The sequence below is a fragment of the Sciurus carolinensis genome, chromosome 9 (assembly GCF_902686445.1).
Source record: "Sciurus carolinensis chromosome 9, mSciCar1.2, whole genome shotgun sequence".
NCBI classification, from domain to species: Eukaryota; Metazoa; Chordata; class Mammalia; order Rodentia; family Sciuridae; genus Sciurus; species Sciurus carolinensis.
In genome coordinates this window covers 24192546-24212059 of record NC_062221.1, presented here as the reverse complement: position 1 = coordinate 24212059, position 19514 = coordinate 24192546, and the positions used below count along the sequence as shown (strand labels likewise).

The 19514-nt window shown below is 39.3% G+C and overlaps 1 protein-coding gene across 1 annotated transcript in view; it reads right to left on the bottom strand.

Annotated features, from left to right (window-relative positions):
* Cpne4 (copine 4) overlaps positions 1–19514 on the bottom strand; it is a 470230-nt gene that overhangs the window by 106064 nt on the left and 344652 nt on the right. Inside the window, exons 6-7 of the mRNA XM_047564415.1 lie at positions 16134–16217; positions 13024–13113 (exon numbers count right to left, since the gene is read on the bottom strand). Of these exons, the coding sequence (XP_047420371.1) occupies positions 13024–13113; positions 16134–16217 (174 nt within the window). The remainder of the gene's footprint in view (positions 1–13023; positions 13114–16133; positions 16218–19514) is intronic.

Here is a 19514-nt window from a genome sequence, read left to right as displayed (position 1 = left end):
AAGTAGTGGTTCTTATCCAGGGACCATTCTACTCCACTGGGGACCTTTGGCAGTGTATGGAGACATTTTTGGTTGTAACTACTGGGAGAGGCTACTCTCTACAAGCAGGTAGAAGTTCACTAAATGTCCTACCATGCACAGGGATGTTATAGACTGTCCTAGGATGCACAGGTCCATCCACATCCCCTGCCCCTGGCTGCTGCAAAGAATTATCCAGCTGAAAATGTCAGTAGTGTTGAAGTTGAGAAGCCCTGATTGAGATGTGACTCCAAAGCTTCCTTCTAGCTTTAAAATGCATTTGTCAATGAGTAGCTAGGAAAGAGTCCTTGAACGATATGAGAGACTGGTGTGAAGTAGGCAGATGAATGTTGGTTTGGGAAAGAAAGAAAGAATGGATGCAGACATAAAGCAATTTTCAGGTGGAGGTGGGTGAGCTGAGGGAAACATGCTGTGGAGGTTGTCTCTTAATTAGTTCTACAGTATTTATTCTCTAACATGAACTCTGGACCAGCAGCATCAGAAGCATCCGAGAACCTGTTAGAAATGCAAATCCTCAGGCCTCACCCTCCATCTACTGCATCATGAACTCTGGGGATGGGACCCAGCAATCTGTTTTCACAAGCCCTCCAGGAGATTCTGATGTGGCCGACATTGACGAGACTGTACTAGATCACATGCGGACCTTGTCCTGATGTCTGTTGTGGTTTGCCACATTGCATGCCCTCAGGAGTCACTTTCATTATTGGGAGTAGCAGGGTTGAGGCAACTGTAAGAGAGTTTATGAAGAGAGCCAGCTGGTCTGCAGGGGAGATGAGCTGGAGGTAATGCTTCCCGACAAGTCCATTTAGTGATTTTATTCTTTCAGGGGATAGCTGTCATAAAGTGTTTTAAATGCCAGTGCAATCAGGCATGGGTGGTCAACAACGGTAATGTCAGGCAGAGATTTTATTTCCAAGGGAAAGGCAAGGGGAAGAAGATGTAAGTCAATTGCTGGAAAAGTTCGGAGGATCAGAATTTAGAGGATGGCCCTTTCTTTTCTCACGCACTTGGAGACTTAATTGAATCCTGTTTGTCTCCCTCACCCCTACCTCCCTCTCGTGATTTATTCCTTTGAAAATCTCATGGCTTAAAGGTAAGCCAGGATTTACCATTCTTAGCTCTGGACTTGGTCCTTGCTATTTCAGAGACTGTTCAAAGGAAGTCAAGTACTAACCCACGAAGTTATGCCAGTGAAATGAAAGGGACTTGACATTTGGAAAATCCACACAGCTGCTTTCTTTCCTGTTTCTTTTCTAAGAAAAATTTAGTCCCCTTTGTCCTCTGAAATCGCTGCTGTGAAAGCCAGCTATGACCAAGATTCTGTTTCTTCTTTTTGTGACTTTCCTTCTGGCCCCTCATTCCCAAAGGAATGTTTTTCTTGTTGGCTTCTTCCCCATCAAGACTCTTCCTTTCTGTCCTTTATTTCTTGTAACCTGGGGTTGGTGGAGGGAAATAAATTTTGACCTAAGGGGAAAAACTGTAAGGAGGGGATATGATGATAAAGAGGCTCAATGGGGGTGTTCTCAAAGGGAAACAATGAGGGGAAAAAGTTTCTATGATGAATTTAGGCCCTGCCTTAAATGAAAGGAGGTGCCCCGACCAGTAATGATGTGATGGAAATATTAAACTAATGAGTAGATCATTATATGCAGGGGTAAGGATAAGTAGAAGAGAGGGGTATTTTTCCAGGGATCTAAATAGCAAAACCTGGCAGGGATGTCTTCCATAAGATCTGGTTGATGTGACTGTGAGTTTGTGCACATAACCATCCATCCGTCCATCCTCTAAGCAGATATTTATTAAGAGCTATTACATATATGCCAAGCACTGTTTTAGAGCTGAAGATGTACAGGTGAATTAGATAGTCCAGTTCCTTTCCCTTAGACCTTGGAATTTACATTTCAGTAGAGGAGACAAACCATAAACATGTAAACAAATAAACAAGATGATTACAGATGATGGTAAGGGCTGTGAGGGAGATGAATAGGGTGGTAAATTAGAGAATAACTGGAGAAACGCAAGTATGAACGATCTCTGGGAAGACATCTCTGAGTGACTGAGTTTTGAGCTGATAATCTGAAGGTTAGAAATGTGCCAACTATACAGGGATGGGGAGAAGGTGTAACGGACAGACAGGAACTTCAAGCTTACAGCGGGATCTAGAAATGTGAACTGAGTGGGCTATTTCAGCCTGCCAGGAGAATTATCTACAATCCGGAATTCAGTCCAAGAGTAAAACTGCAGTCCTTTCAATGCCACACTGAAACTGTGTTTCACAGGTCCTTTCAAGGATGACGTATTTTCCTGCTAGAATGTACCATTGCTTTGTTCTGATATTTACCATTTGTTAATCAGAAGCTCAGACTCTGTAAAATCATGCATGTTAAACTATATGTTCGTGTATATATATATATATATATATACACACACATATATATATCATATACATATATATATATATATGATATATATTTAGTTATATAGCGTAATGATTTTTGTCTGAAAGCAAAGATAACCCTGAAGTTTATGGTGTGTTACCCTGAAGGACAGGGACCAGTTTTGTATCTAGAAATCTTAGTCCTATTTAAAAGAGAAAATGACTATATAGACTGAATGCCTCAAAATTCTCTCGGAGAACAGTTTTATCATCTCATTGGTTTTCTAATTAATTAATGAGTTGAATAAAATTTTTGACACATGTTCATTTGGTAGCCCAGTGAGAGTCATGCTTTTTAACTTTTTGAAAATTATACTTTGACAAGACTAACTATGGCACAACTCAGGAGTCTACAGCCCACAATTAGCTTTAATGAATCCATGAAGGCCTAGAATTTTCTGCATTTTAAGAACAAATATCTTATGAATCTAATCTGATTCTCCAGATTCTTGAGATTCTGAGTCAAAACTGCTTACCAGAGTGGAATCTTTCAAGGCTCCTTATAGTCCCTTGCCCTGAAATGTCCATGCTCACCCAGGTAGTGTCGCTAATTCTGCTTCATAAGTGTCAAGATACAGGAAAATGTTCATGGTATGAAGCATGGGGATTATAGTTTTTGTAAATCAATGTGAAGTGTATTGGCTTCCTGACTGGGGCACCTGCCTCTTGCATGAGTTGATTCTTTCCAGTCTCATCAAATCTGAGCGATGGACAGAGCTGAGTTCCTATATTAGTAAAGAAGTTGGAGACCAGGTCAAGTGAAAGGGGAACCATCTAGCACAAGCATGAGCAGCTTCTGCAGGCAACTGGAGATGGCATTTCTCCATCTCTTGCTTTCCATCCTTCAAATAGTGTGGGGTAGAGGTGGGGGTGATCATTACACTAACTTTCTTCTCTTTACTGAGATTGTCCAAAAATCATTTGTGCTCTTTTGCAGCAAGTTCAAGGTTACATATAAGAAGGTAATTCACATGCTCTCAAAAAGAAAATAATTTCCTAAGAAGCAACTTGCTCTTCCTTAACATTTGTTTCATGTACTCCACACAAACAAAACCCTGGCCTTCTGCAACCCCTTTCTGGAAGCCTGAGCATTTTTCAGACAGATGGGGTCTCCTGAGGAAATGTTGATACCTCCTCCTGCTCCTCAGGAAGGTCTCTAGGTTTTTCTCGCAGTCACCCAAGAAAGGGTTATTTCTCTTGACTTCAAGGACTTTCTGTGTTTTAAAGCTGAACTTCTCATGTTCAGCTCTGAGGAGCTGAGAAAACTCTCTTCATGTTTTATTTGATGATTTTATTGAAAATAAATACTTTACAGAAAGAAATGCCCAAAATAGCTGGATTGGGATATTTTTTTCAAGTACCCTGTGTAATGTTTAAAATATGGGAGAGAAGCTGCATGCTCTGCAGATGCTGAATCAATGCAAAGGCCTCTTGGGAAGTCAACCCAGTTTGTGAAGATCCTCCTATTGATAAGGCTGCGTTAAAAACAACTTTTCCAAATGTGCAGAGATAAAAATCAAGATCTTGAAGCAATGTTTTCAGTTTCAGTGTTAAAAAAGTGGCCCAATAAATAATGAAATAGCTCACATAAACACAAGTAAGCAAAAAAGAAAAAAAAAGGTCAATAAATAAATGCAAAGAAGAGCAATCAGCATAGCCAGTGTCAACAGTATGGGGCACCATTTGAACAAAACTCTGAGTCCCACCAGTTTGAATTATGCTACAAAACTGTATTAGGGAATTCTCAAAATTTCTACTCAGAATATTCCTCCCATTCATCATTAAACTTCATCCAACTCCCCATTTTTTCTTAAGCATCTTCCCAAGAACTGGTTACTTACCAGTTTTCAGTGCAGAACTGGACCATAAGTATGGTTAAATAATGTGAGGAAACTGCTTCCAGTCACAGGGATGGAGATTTGTTCAGATGCATGTTCTCTCTACTGGGGAGATGTCCATCTCAATGACAAGAGGACTCCCACTCTTTCATCTAGAGAGCTCATTAGGGACTGACTAATGTTCATTTGGTGCTCCTAAATCAGAATTGAAAGTTGTTTTCCAAAGGTAATTTCTTCAAAAACATTTTGAACCAAAGACTGACAGGCAGACTCTCTGTCTTGACAGCTAAATACACAGCATGACCATGGACAAATTTCACAATAAAATTGTCCAGATTGTGCCACCTCTTCTGTGTTCTTTTTTCATAATGGTTGGACACGGAAGGACCTCCCCCGCCACCCACAAAAATCTCTGAAACTGAGGAACTGAGAATCAGAAGGAATCTCTTAGGAACTGCCATACATACCCCCATGCTAGGTTACGGAGAGAACAGGAGCCATCAGAGGTACGGCCACCAGATAGAGACAGACGTCACACATTCCTTCGTACACGGTCAGGTAGCCTCACAAGGGGCAAGTTTGAGGTCATATTAACAGGAAATATTTTTATTTATTTACTTTTTATGGTGGTAAAAGGTACATAACAAAAAATTTACCATTTTAACCATTCTTAAGTGTACACTCTGTGGCACTCAATGTACTCACAGTGTGTGGAAACATTACCATGCCTATTACCAGAACTTTCCATTTTCCTCACTGAAATTCTATATCCATTTATCCATTAAAAACTCCCAAGATTCTTTTTAATCTAAGACCAGCTTGTTTGGTTTCCTGGAAAAAAAAGCAAAACAACAGTACTTGCTTTGGCAAAGTATGCTCTCTTTTTAGATGTTGAGGAAATCAGACCTGATTCTCACAGTCTGACACGGAAGCACCTACTGCTGACCCTATTTGTAGAAGACTATTTTGCCCCCTTTGGAGTCATTGAGGACTGGAAGAAGAGGATCCTCACTTGTAGCAGTGTCTCGACACACGAAGGGGTGGAATTTTCCTTGATAAATGAAAAGGATGGTGTTTTTGGAGAAAAGGGATGGGAAGCTGAAAATAAGAAGGAGGTTTGAAGAGAAAGGGGAGAGACAGGGAGAGAAGTGATCTGGCTATATGTGGGTGGGGCTACTCTTCAGAACAGTTTAGATAGAGAATATTTCTATCATCACAGAAAGACTTATTGGACAGTGCTAGTGTGGAGTTTAGGTTCCAAAGTCAGACAGACTTGACTCTGCTCATGCCACTTATAAACTCTGTGAATTCAGTTATTTCACCTGAATCTCAGTGTTGTCATCTGCAAAATGGGATCATAAAAGTCTCTCTCTCTGTGGAAGAGGCAGCTAGCTGATCACACACATATACACAATCTGGTTTTTTTTTTTTTGGTTGTCGTTAGTTTTGTTTTTCCTTTGTGGGCATCCACATAGACCAAATTTCCCAGTTCCACTTGCAGCTATGTGGCTATGTGACTGATTTCTGGTCACTGGAATATAGGCAGCAATGCCAATACTGTTTTCAGCACTAAAACTCCTAGAGAGGCCCTCCTCCACATTTTTCCCTTCTGCCTATTGAATGCAAACAAAACCAAGGCCCTAAGGTATGGACAAGACACAAGACAAAAGAAAGCTGGGTTTTTGAACCACTCATAAAGGAGAGGCAGACATTGACTTGGAAATTTTACCTTGGATTGTTATGTAAGCAATAAACAAACTTCTATTATGGGGGCTCTTTTTTTTTAATGGCAGAATTGTTTAATTTACAATAATTAGACAGTTCAATGAGGAAATTTAAGCATAGTGCCTAACCCAGTTCCTGATACCTGATAAAAAGCTCAGTAGAATTCAGAGCAGAGACCATGCAGCATGAGAGTCCTGGGTTTAAACTCTGACTGTGCTAACTTGGCTGTGTAATCCTAAGCAATTTTCTAAGATACAGAATCTTGAATTCCTGTAAAATAAGGGGATAATATTAATGAAAAGAATTATTAAAATGAAGAGAATATGTAGTTTTCTTCTCAGTTCAGAAACCTCCTTGGTTCCTGCATGATTTAACATTCTTTAAGTCGGTCTGCTCTTCCAAGCAGCAATATTGATCATAAGATCTCAGGAGAGGTGGCCTGATAGCCTCAGGGGTGCCATTTACTTAAGTGGAGTCAAGAATTCCTGTGCCATAGTTGATCCAATATAGAGACGCTTTGATGAGTCTGCAATCCTCTTGTGAATTCCTGGACGTTTAAGCAGAGTGAACTATGGACAGGCATAAAACCAGCAGCCCTCGATTCCAGAAGATTGAAAAGAAAGCCCTTGGATTTCAATAAATCTCAAGAAAACTTAAGAAGACCATAAACCATTCAATTTTCCCCCTTTACAATTATAAGGTAGTAGAGAGGGAAGTAAAATTGCTTTCAATTGTCTGAGAATCAGGTTCTCTATTACAGGTGTTTCCAACAATCCTGGAAATAGTTGCTAATGGACTCCTCAATTCCAACTGCCTGTGTTTTGCACCAAGAATCAGCAATTGTTGAAATAACACATGGGTTATCTAATGATTGAAGTCCCTTCTATGGATTTGGGGGATGATAGGACTGAGCTAAGGCCACTGTCAGGGATTGAGATCTGGGCGTTGGAACTGGGATGGGTTTCTTCCTTTCTAAACAGTAAGAACCAGAAGATTTGTTAGAGAAAATAAGCATGAAAGAGGAAGGAAACAAACATAGCAATTAAATCTAAATGATCAGAGAAGAATGAAGGAACTTTGGATGGTGTAGAGGAAAATGGGGTGGGAGGGGTGGGGGATGGAAAGAGAGTAGAATGAAACAGACAGTATTACCCTCTGTATATGTATAATTATGTGAATGGTGTGAATCTACATGTGTACAACCATAGAAATGAAAAAATGTACCCCATTTGTGTACAATGAATCAAAATGCAGTCTGTAGAAGTAAAAAAAATTTAAAAAATCTAAATGATCAGAGACAAAATTATAGGCACATAGGGATCCAGAAGTTAAGAATTATAGGACTGGGAACAAAGAGGGCAAGATTCAAGACAAAGAACACACTCGAGGAGTCAAATCCACTTGGTGGTTGTGCATCAGTCTGGTTCAGAGTGTCCAAACAAAAACCATGCATTTGTGGAGAAAATATGATTTTAATTCAAGAAGGCCTGGTCACACATGGGAAAGGAAAACCATGGAGAACTGGATGTAATTAAAGGAGAAAGGCTAAGGATTTTGTATTAGGGCAAGAACAGAGTGCACACATGCAAGTACTCTATGCAGTAAGATGGTAAGATAAGAAAAAAAGATGCTAAACTACCTAAGGGAAGTACCTGCAGTAAGTTGGTTAGGCCTGCAGAATCGGTAAGAGGACAACATTGCTCAATGCATGCAAACACCTTGCACCAGCTTCGTTGATGAGGGTTGTTCAAAAGAGGATGCCAGGGTCACTGGTCTGGGATTTTTATTCAATAGGGCACTTTTCTGATTGACCAGGTGTCCAACTTTGGGAATGTCAGAAAGCAACTCATGCATGTGGCTGTTTTAAGTCAGTCAGGCATGGCAGCTCAAGAGGAAGGGCAGGAAGACAAGCAAGATAAATTGTGAGTGAAAATGTCATTTGTTGATTGCTAACTTGTATTGGTCTTTATGGGTTCCTGGGTTTTACTTGCTTCCACTTTGGTTTTAGGGAGCTGCTTCTCTTTCCCTTCTGCTACTTCCTTCTGCCTGGTTGTGTCTTATTTGTCCCACTCCACCATGATCTCACTTAATAACCCTGACCTCTTTCCTGCGTGAGGCACAGGGGCCAGGGGACACAGAAGCAACTGTTCCCTGCAACTTAGTTCCCTCTTCAAGACATCCAGCTTCAATCAACCCTACTCAGAGAATGCCAGATAGACTCTGTATAGGGGAGTCGCCAAATTACCTATGTGGTTTGCATGTTAGAGGAGGAGATGGAAAATGGCCCTGTGATATATATATATGATGAAATGGTCTTAGGGTGCTTGTATGGTGTTCTGGCAGGAATATTCCCCCAGTACTCGGCACAATTAGGGTGCTAATCAATGCTTACTAATGGTGCCCTCTCACCTTCTTCAAGACCCCAGCACCCCATCTGGAAGAATCTGTTTTAAACACCAGCATTGAATCTTAAAAATATGTACTGGTTGTTAACAATATGTTGATTAAATCAAAGGGAATGATTAAGACTGTATTTCATTCAGTCTCAGAGGTACATGCTTTCTTAAGAAGCACACATTCATAAGAAAGCATTATGTTAGTTTTATTGACACCACTTCTTTCCTATATGTTTCATCAAATAATTAATAGTGTCTCAGACTTTCTGTAGTATGTTACATATAGACAATTTTTCTCTGTTAAATGTTAGGATGATAGTAAATAAAACATTTTGGTCGAAAGAGTCATGGGATATGCTTATCAGGATGATTTATTTTCTAGAAAGGTGAAATACAACAAAATTGAGGTGCCACAACCTGATAAAAAGAGCATTAAATCTGGAGTTTGACAACATGGATTTTTAAGCCTCAGTTTCCAAATCTATAAAATGAAGATAATGGAAATTACCTCACAGTGTGGTTGGAAGTAAATGAAATCATGATTTTGATAAAGGCTTTATTAACTCTGGTATTTATTAACTCTGATATATAATGTCATTAAATTGTTAACATTAAATGTAACCCTAAATCTATATATGAAGTTGTGTCATGTCTTTTACATAGTTTAGAAGACATTTTGCATGGTGTGATTTCTTTACAGGGTTGCCATAACAAATAAGAATCCTCTCTGAATGTTGAAGGTATTTAAGTGCGTCTATCTAAAATCACAGGAATTTCAGGCTCAGTAGACATGGCTGAGAAAACGCTAAACTCTGACATCTTCAGAATCACTTAAAAAAAAACTATTCTCTGTCATTGTAGGACTTTATACTTCACTGATGAATAAGACAAGGAAGCCCTCTCTCTCCACTACTCCTTAACACTCTAGTGGGTGTACTTGCCCATGCAATTAGAGAAGAGAAATAACTAGAGCCACGAGAGGTAAGTAAGTAGGGGAAAAAATCTTGGAAAGACCCCCAAATTAATAGAAAAATTATGATAAACACTAAGAGAACTTAATGAAATAGCTGTTTAAGAAAACAAAATTTGGTGACCTCTATGTATGCAAACAATAGTTAGAGGGTCTAATGGAAGACTCCACTTATACTAGCAGAATAAATAAATAAATAAACAAATAAGTAAAATAACTGGCATAAGCTTAAAACTTAATGTTCTAAACCTGTAAGAGAGAAACATCAAGTACTCTTGCAACACACAAAGGGATGCTTGGACAAATGGAAAGACATGCTATTTTTGGGGTAGAAAGACAGTATTAAAAATAGGAAATTCTGCCTAATTTAAAAATTTAATGCAATCTCAATGGAAATACCATCAGGACTTTTTTTTTTCTCCTTGATAAGGTATTTATAAAGCAAAACAGATATAAGACACAGGTCACATGTCCAGGAAAATGCTTAAAAGATAAGGAACACAGAAGTGGAAGGGACCAGTTTTCCCAGGTATTAAAATACACTATAAGATGATTACCAACAAGAAAAGGAATAAAAGGTGAAAGGAACAGGAACAGAAGCTACCTTTCCTAAATATACTTTGGTAGTTTTGTCGTTGGAACCATGTTACCATTTTTATAATTATGAAAAAAATTAAATTAGAATAAAAATTGCCCCCAGTGAAAACAAAATGAAAGAAATGAATCTGACAGTTCTGTGAGCTAGAATATTACCTTTGGGGAGGAATTAAAACATGAGTCAGTATCTGTGGAAAGATATATACTATGGATAAAATTGCAAAATTTCATAATTCATGAATTTCAAAAATTCCTTCCATAAAGCAAGGAAACTATTAAGCACTTATACCAGATTTATGTCAAGAGAACTCAAGGGTCAACGTAAAGGGGTTTTCATTGGTCAAATAAGGAACAATTCAATATTTCATAGAAATAATAATAACTGAAGTAGATTGAAACACTCATAAAAAAAACATGAATTCTTAATAATACTAAGGGCACTGTTGCCAGAAGACAGACCCTGAATCTGATCAAGTCTCAACTGCCATTTTTTGGGAAACAGAGATTGTGAGAAATGCTACAAGACAAACCAACCTGGTTTCTTCATTAAGGAAACTGCAAAGGAAGAAAATTAAAAGAGGGACAGACAACTAACCAATAAAAAAATACTTCAGAGACATATTCAAATTCAGTACCAGGACCTTGTTTAAATCCTAACTTAAAAACAAACAGACAAAACCAATTAATAAATGAGAGAATCAGGCAAATCTAAATAATGGCAGAATTTAAGGACATTTATTTAATATTTTCAGGTATGATAATGGTTTTGAGTCTATGTTTACAGAGATTCTTTATCCTTTTAGCAATACATATTGAAGCATTTTTGATTGAGATTTGTTTCAAAATGATCCAGTAGTGGGGAAAGAGACGGGAAGTGACTGCTCGGGGAGTAGGTGACATAAATGTCAATAATGCAGCAGTTGAGAAACTCCGACCCATTCTCCATTCCTTCTCTCTTCCTTCCCTCCCTCTCTTTTGTCTCCTTCCATTCTTCTTTTTCTGTCTTCCTCTCTCACTCTTTATTTTCTGCCTTTCTACTCTGTCTCTCTGTTTATCTGTCTGTTCATCAGCCCACTCACCCAACCATGTCCTTTATTGCCCCTTGTTCTTATAGAGACATTAGGACATCCAAAAGGCTGCAAACTGCTCTTTTTTATACATTTTTATTTATTCAGTTACAGAAAACCTTTTAGCCACTTAATAACTCCCCATGACAAAACTGATCCTTGGCTAAAGGAGGTATTCTTTTACTTCTGACCAAAGGCGGGCATTTATCTCCCTGGGAATGGGATAGTGCTGCTCAGAGTACAGGTGAAAATATCCATGCCATGCCTAAAGCTGTAGCTCTTGGCCATCTTGCATAGGATCATCCACCTGAAACTCAAATGGTCAGGAGTTTCTATTTTGGTATAAAACAGTTTCCAGCCGGAATCAAGTCTCGAGCTACCTTGGCTTTTACAGGTGATATCAGATGGAATTGACTTGCTCCTCAGGAATATGGAAGTAAATGTGTCCATTGAGAGTTCGGTCCAGGGATTCACACAATGGGTTCAAGCAAAGATGCATAAAGTCACTTTAAAGAGACTAGGAATAACCAACCAGATGAGATTCTAACCTGGTTGAAACATGGACAAATCAAAAGAACTTTATCCATTGGAACAAAGACTGTGGGGTGAAAGGAGTGAGGAGAATGTAAAGTTACAAAGGCAAACATCTCACACTTTCTGGGGAACAGGTGCCCTTAAAGGTCAATGTGAGTGTTTACTCTGCCTGATGGACCATTATTCCCATAGTGGAGGTAGATGCCCTGGCTTTCCAAATCTGAAGTCATGGACAGTCTCAATTATCTAACATCCCTGGGTGCATATTCAGGCTCTAAGAGTCACCTTCTGAATATTGTCTTCCCTATGATTTTCCCACATCAAAATGCCAGGTGGAGTTGATTGACTGCCAAGTCTGCTTGATAGTCATGTTTGTCAATGAACATTAATCAACTGTTTTTTCTGGCTTATAGTCTCCAGTGAGTTACTTAATTATCATGAACTGATAGTATCAACTCTGGCATTGGCAGCCTGGAGGTTCTGGACTTCCAAGGTAACAGGACCATGAACCTTAATGGGGACTATCTCCTGGAGTCTGCTTCTGGTGTAGCCCTTTGTCTTTCTTTGGTAATTACTGACCTTCCCAATGCATCTTTTCTTCCAACTTCTGCATTCTCATAGTGCTCAAAAAAACGTTTTTTGGTATTTTGGAAAAATACCCACAATACTTTTTAGTTCCTCCTATCAAGAGGAGGAGTCTATCTCCTCATCCTTGAATCTGGAATAACCACATGACTTGCTTTGGTTTATGGACTATGAAAAAAGTGACCCGTATAAGTTCTGAGCCTAAGTTTCCAAGAGGTCTTGCAGCTTCTGTTTTGGCTTCTTGGAACCCAAAGTTCACTGCATGAATAAGTCCAAACTAGCCTGTAGGATGATGAGAGCCATACGGCCCAATCCACCAGACATTTCAGATGTCAGCCAGCCAACCCCTAGAAGCAGAGCCAACCTGCTCATGGGCAGCTGATTGCAAATGCATGAGAGAATCCAAGGAAGAACAACCTGAGAACCACTTAGATGGGTTCAGTGTAGTTTGCCGAAGCACAGAACCATAAGCTAAACAAATGACTATTATTTTAAACTACTAAATTGTGGGCTAGCATGTTATATGACAATAGATAATTGATACGGAAATATTTTTTAAAAAATAACTCCCAAGTATAATCAGAAGTTATTGTCACAGTTTTGTTTCTGAGAAGCCAGAGGTTTTATCTTTTGATATACCACAATTAGGATTTATTTTATTAGATCATTGATTAAGCTTCAATGGCTTTAACAGAAAAATAACCTCTCTTTCCTCCATTAAGATACTAAAAGGTGGAAGCGTTGGGTGAATGAAGCAGAAAATTTGGGGTTTGCCAACGTTTATATGAGGAGAAAAAGGAAGGTTATTATTTTAAAATGGAGGTAGATTTCTGACCTTGAGCCGGCGGTCTGGATCTCCACTGCATAGAGAATTTACTGATACTTTGAATGATTTCCAGGCTGGGCTTAAGTTATTCATCACAACCTGGGAAAAGAAAGAGAGTCCTGGTGAGTGGGGAGCACATGAGGGACATTTTTACATTTCAACATGTAAAATTCTGGAGAAACCATTGTGATGCTTATGAAAAGGACAGTTGTCTGGAACAGGTAGGTGCCTGAAGGAAAATTTGGAGTAATAGATCTATTAAGGGTGCTCACTAAGCAGGTGATTGTGGGCAGAACTCCTCTGGTCACTGGTCTGGCTGTTTCATGAATAATGACAATAATGTCATCCAACGTTTGGATACTGAGATTGATCCCTGCCATATCAAAAGGACTAGGATTAAGGAGATGAGGCTGCTTCTGACTGTTGATGAAGGACCCCCCAGTTCTGTAAGACTGCCAGGCCTGTGGCATACATTTCTTTCTCTTGGTATTAGCAGAGATAAAGACTTGGTAAAAGTGAAGGGTATGCAGGACAATTCTGCTCCTAAAGAATTGGATGATGTTTGAGTCATGTCAGATTGTAAGAGAAGTTTCTAGAAGAAAAATCCTAGAAACATTCTGACATAGCTCATCACCATCTCAACTAGAATATACTAGAAAGGCATAACCAGGCAGCTCTTCAGATTACAAAGTCTATAACATGGTGAAAGCATTTTCAAAGCAGCTAATTAATCATGAACTTAGCTAAACCCCGCCCAAAAGCTCCTAAAAACAAAGTCAAATCCTGCCATCATGATGGTACAAAAAAATTCAGTTTGGTTCAGCATGCAAAAGGGGCTGCTCTATATCTACTTTAGGGTGGGGTTCCCAGACCAGGTGCTATGTCCCCTGGGGACTGAAAATGGAAAAGCCTCTGCTCCACCCAGTCCCACTTGCACTCTGCGGGGTAGGTCTCTTGGGTGATTCTGATGCATAAAGTTTGAGAACCACTGTTCTAGGGGATGTACACATAAAGTTAAAAGAAGCTGTCATACTGATTTTTCTTCCTATGAAGTTTATAGTTAGTGGAAGTCTTAGTGTTTAAAAAAATTCTCTATCCAAATAACATAATTATTTTGTAAATGGTTCCCTCTTTCTTCTACTGGATTCCTTAATATAATATGAATTATTGATTAGCTCCTGGGCTCATTATTAAATTTATTTTAATGCATTAGAGAAATGATGTTCCTGTGTGACTTTGTCTTGTCTCCTGACACCCTGAGGATGATCAAAGTGATAGTGAGAAGGAAAATTAGATAAAATTGTTTGGGTTAATTTCAGATTTCTCACCTTTTTAATAAAAATGCAGAAGTGAACATGTCTCATTGCAGCAGTTTTGAAAAAAGTCATTAGTAGATCAAAATTTCAACTAGAAAGTTCATCTAAAATTTAAAAGCTGTGTATGTGCTTATGTACATGTGTGTCTGTCTGCACATATGTGTGCCTTCCCTAAGAGAATAGTAATCCCGGGAATTTATTTTCTATCTACTGAGTAAGCAAGAGGAAAGATCAATGTTATGTTACTTGACCTATTGAAAGTTCTACAATCAAAATATCTCATGAGACTCCATGAACCCTTCAGTTTCAGGTAAGGGGGCAGTTCTAGAGATTCTTGGGAAAAGGAGAATTTACCAATATCAATCATGAAGTCTGCTATCAGGAGCAGAAGGAGGATCTTGTGAGAGAAGAAATTTAATAATATGGTAGACATATACTTTCTCCCTGGTTGAAGCCCCTATTCATGATTAAATCAAAAGCATGAATGAATAAATACCACTATTGACTCCATCCAAAGTTTACTTCTCCCCAAAGTTTATGTCCCCAAAGAAATCTTTGTGTATGAAGGGGACTCTGATTGGTGGTGGTGATGAAGGACCACTTTTGGCAACTGTGTGAGCCGTACTTTAGTCCCTTTTCCGGGGGTTAAGTTCCACAGAATCTCATTGTTCTACAGCACAGAGCAGACATATTATTTTTATCCAACTCCACTCATTTTTTTACTTTTATTAAATATATTTTACTAGATGCTAATGATATAATAAATGATATCCATGGCCATCCAAGATTATTTAATTCTTGTCCCCTAAGAACAACAGGAAAATCCCCCTAATAACACCTGCAACTCTGTTACTTCAGGAAAACAGAGTTGGATTTACAGTTTGGGGTGGTGAGAATATGGTACTTGCACCATATCCCATGAAGATCATGGGTTTCTTCTTTCTTTACCCTGTCACTGGTATATTCACACAAGAAGATCTTCTCTGAACTCCAAGTTGTTCACCACAATTGTTCCATTTCCTCCTTAGTGAGGCACTATAGAATCCCTTCTGGACTGGCTTGTAAGTCAAAAACAACAAATGGAGAATGGGATTGGTTGCTACCTGTGTGTATGAGATGGTGTAATAGGGATTAGGCTCATGAGGGATGAGCTTTAGGGTTGTTTGCACAAAGAAGAGGGAAGGTGGGGAGAAGTAATGTAGCTTGAACAAGTGGCCCTTGGGACAGGGCTGCTATTCACATGACAAGTCTGACATCAGTCCAGTGGAGGTACTTTCCCTGGTGAAGTAGATTGACTTCCAAAACTGCAGTGCAGCTCAGAGCTAAACAACCTCAGTGCAAACTTTATCTCTGCCCCTTGCTAACTGTAAGACCTGGAAAAATGATAAAACCTCCCCCAAGTTCCGTTTGTTCATCTATAAAGTAGGAGTAATAATAATAATTCTATCAAGGGATTATTGTGAGAAGCAAGTAAAATAATGCATGTAAATCACTTAATACAATGCTTGGTACCTAGCTATCCTCATCAAATGTTAACTAGTTTTCATATTTTGCTAATAAGTTGCTGGTTATCTCTGTTGAAAGATCAATAATGGAAAATTGGGGCTATAGGGGCTCTTCTCACTGAACACATAAATTGAGAATAAAGAAACCAAGCTAAAAAGGCAAAGACATCTTGGGGGCATTGCAGTCTCCAGGTCTCAGTGCATATTTACAGAGATTAAGACATAGAAGGTGCTTCTCAAAACAGGTCAATTTATCGTCTTTGGATGAAACGGCATAGCTGGAGATGACTCTTCTTACCTCAGTTCGGTGCACAAGCTGCTGGGTTGCATCGTCATTCATGCGAAAAATTTCCAGAAATGGGTCAGATTTACTGAAGAAATCCTAAAATAGATTAATAGCAACAAAATGGGTTTTTTTGCTCTTCATTTACTCCATCCCTGAACAGTTAGAGAGATTAGCCACCTGAACCCCTCCCTGATATTCTACTGTCCACATGTGGAGTGGGGGCCAGCTCCTCATCTCTTCCCAAATCCTGCTCCTGTCCCACCCACACTCTCCTCTCCTTGCCCTGTGACAGTGCACAATGCCTTCACTTGCTTTGTTCTTTATCCTTGTGATCCACTCCTGGCTAGAATAAGCTGCATCTGAACTCCAAGTCCTTTGTGAAATAAGTACTTGGTTGAAATCCAAAGTAATCTTCAAAGATCAATGCACACCCCAGTTCCTTGAGAAGCAACGTATTTGTTGCTTTAAACACATTCATCAGCGTTCTCATAAAGTCTACGTCTGATGACTACAATATCTGCATCACCCGTGGGTCTGTTTCTATTATCTGTTTTTTTGGTATGCTTCATTTTTGATTAAATGCACACCATGTGAGAAAGGTTATAAAGATTTTAGATGAGTCTTTAGTTTCTAGGAAGCTATTGGAATGGGGGGGGAGTCCCTCGTATCCAATCAGGATTAAACTATTCAGAGGTTGGATTTCTTTGGAAGTCCTTAACAAAAGGCCTGATCTATTTCTGACTCCTTTTCTCCTTAGGTGTGGTCCTTGGAGTGTACTAAATGAATACCTGAATGTTTGTGAGAGCTGTTTCTCCTTGATAAGTCCTTACTGCTGGCTTTGGCTTGAGCCTCTCCAGGTCTCTCTTATCCCCGTTGGTCTCCTGGTTCTAGATTTTTGGTTCAGTTTCTCTCTATGCTGCTATTTACTAATGAGTGAATATCTTAGGAGGATAATCCACTCAGATGATTGAGCTACAGCCTCTCTGAAGCGTCTCTTAATTGTCCTAAACTTCAGTTATTCTTTCCCAGTCCCAGGAGGCCATCCAGACCTGTGCTCGGTTTCTCTGTTCCTTCATAGGTATTTTCTGGTAGACTTTCCAGACTCTAAATCCACAGTGCCTTAGGAATCAGACTTGGATGGAAAGTCTGCACAGAATGTCTGAATCACTTTGATGACTTTCTCCTCTCTCCAGAATCTTGGCCCCTCAAATCTGTACTATCTCACGACCCTCAAACAGATGTCTCTTGTGTCTTTTCTAATGCATAAAGTTGTTTTCAGTGGGAGAATGATCTAAAGCAAACAAATAACCCAATCAATAAATGGGCTAAGGAAATGAGCAGACACGTCACAGAAGAAGATTCACAAGCAATCAACAGATATGTGAAAAAATGTTCAACATCTCTAGTAATAAGAAAGATACAAATCGAAACTACCCTAAGATTTCATCTCACCCCAATTAGAATGTCTATTATCAAGAATACAGGCAACGATAGGTGTTGGCGAGGATGTGGGGAAAAAGGTTCACTAATACATTGCTGGTAGGATTGCAAATTGGTGCAGCCACTCTGGAAAGCAGTATAGAGATTCCTCAGGAAACTTGGAATGGAACCACCATTTGACCCTGCTGTCCCACTCCTTGGCCTATACCCAAAGGACTTAAAATCAGCATACTACAGTGACACAGCTACATCAATGTTTATAGCAGCTCAATTCACAATAGCTAGATTGTGGAACCAAACTAGATGCCCTTCAATAGATGAATGAATACAGAAACTGTGGTATATATACACAACGGAATATTGTTCATCCATAAAGAAGAATAAAATTACGGCATTTGCAGGTAAATGGATGGAGTTGGAGAGTATCATGCTAAGTGAAATAAGCCAATCCTAAAAATCCAAAGGCCAAATGAGTTCTCTGATAAGTGGATGATGATACATAATAGGGGGTGGGAGGGAGGCAAGAATGGAGGAAGGAAGGATTGTATAGAGGAAAATGAGGGGTGGGGAGAAGGTGGGAAGGAAAAATAGTAGAGTGAGACAGACATAATTACCCTGTGTACATGTATGATTATGCAAATGGTGTGACTCCGCTTCATGTACAACCAGAGGAAAGATGGTTGTGTCCCATTTGTGTACAATGAATCAAAATAAAAAAAGTTAAAAAAAGCCAGGCATGCTGGCACATGCCTGTAATCTCCGGGGCTCAGAAGGCTGAGCAGGAGGATTGTGAGTTCAAAGCCAGCCTCAGCAGCAGCGAGGCGCTAAGCAACTCAGTGAGACCCTGTCTCTAAATAAATACAAAAATAGGGCTGGGGATGTGACTCAGTGGTTGAGTGCCCCTGATTTCAATCCCCAGTACCAAAAAAAAAAAAAAAAAAAAATAGGTGCTTCTTAACTGCAGGCAGAAACTATCTACATCCTTTCCTCCTTGTAACTTTATTTTTTACCCAATGGGTTATAAATTTTGAGAGAGGAGGAATTAGGTCTTACTTTGCTTTATATTTCTGTTACTTCCTCAGCATCTTCCAGAACATTTGGATTTTAGCACTTCATGGTATTTATTGGTTGAATGAATGAATACATAAACAAATGGATGAAGGACACAAGTATGTGGTGTAGGATAGCAAGCTATTTGTGCAATTGCCTTATTTATCAGACTCTTATTATATATTTCACTGGGTGTTATTTTAGAAATCTAAACTGCAACAAAACAGAATTAAGTCTATATTTGCCTTAACAGTCATCTTTTATCCCTAAAAATTAATAAGCTAGAGTCAAATTCATAATTTCCTCTTGTGCAATTTTTTGGCTTCTACTTCTAAGTATTTCCTCACAATCCATGTCTTTACCAGCCATCCTAGTCTTGAGATCAGCAGAATATCTGCAGGTTGTATTGTAAAACTTTCATGCTTAATTTAAGATATAAGGAGAGCTAGACCCTTCTCTCAGTCCTGCAAATACCATCCAGTCTGGTGGTAAGACAGGTATTCAAACCAAATAACCCAGGGCTAATAATGAATAAATCAATGAACAAGGAATCTTTATGGAAGAGAAGAGAGCTGATGAATTTTGGCTGGAGAAGATGGTTGTAAGGAAGATACGTTAGAGAGAGAATAGCCTGAGTGAGAGTGTGAAAGTGTAAACAGAGAGAGGGATACATCAAGTCCCTTAACTTGACTGTAGCCCAAGAACACGGCAGGGAGTTGCTGGGGCAACGCTGGCCTACCGAGGAAGCAGGCAGCCCTCTAAGGAGTCTAAGCAGGGACACAATATGATCGGCTCTGTAGGGGAGAATATCAGCCCAGGATATTCCAGAAAGAGAAGAGATGGGAGGTGGGGGTTACTATCTTCTCTTTTGCTTTCCTCTTTACCCAAGAGGAACTGAACACC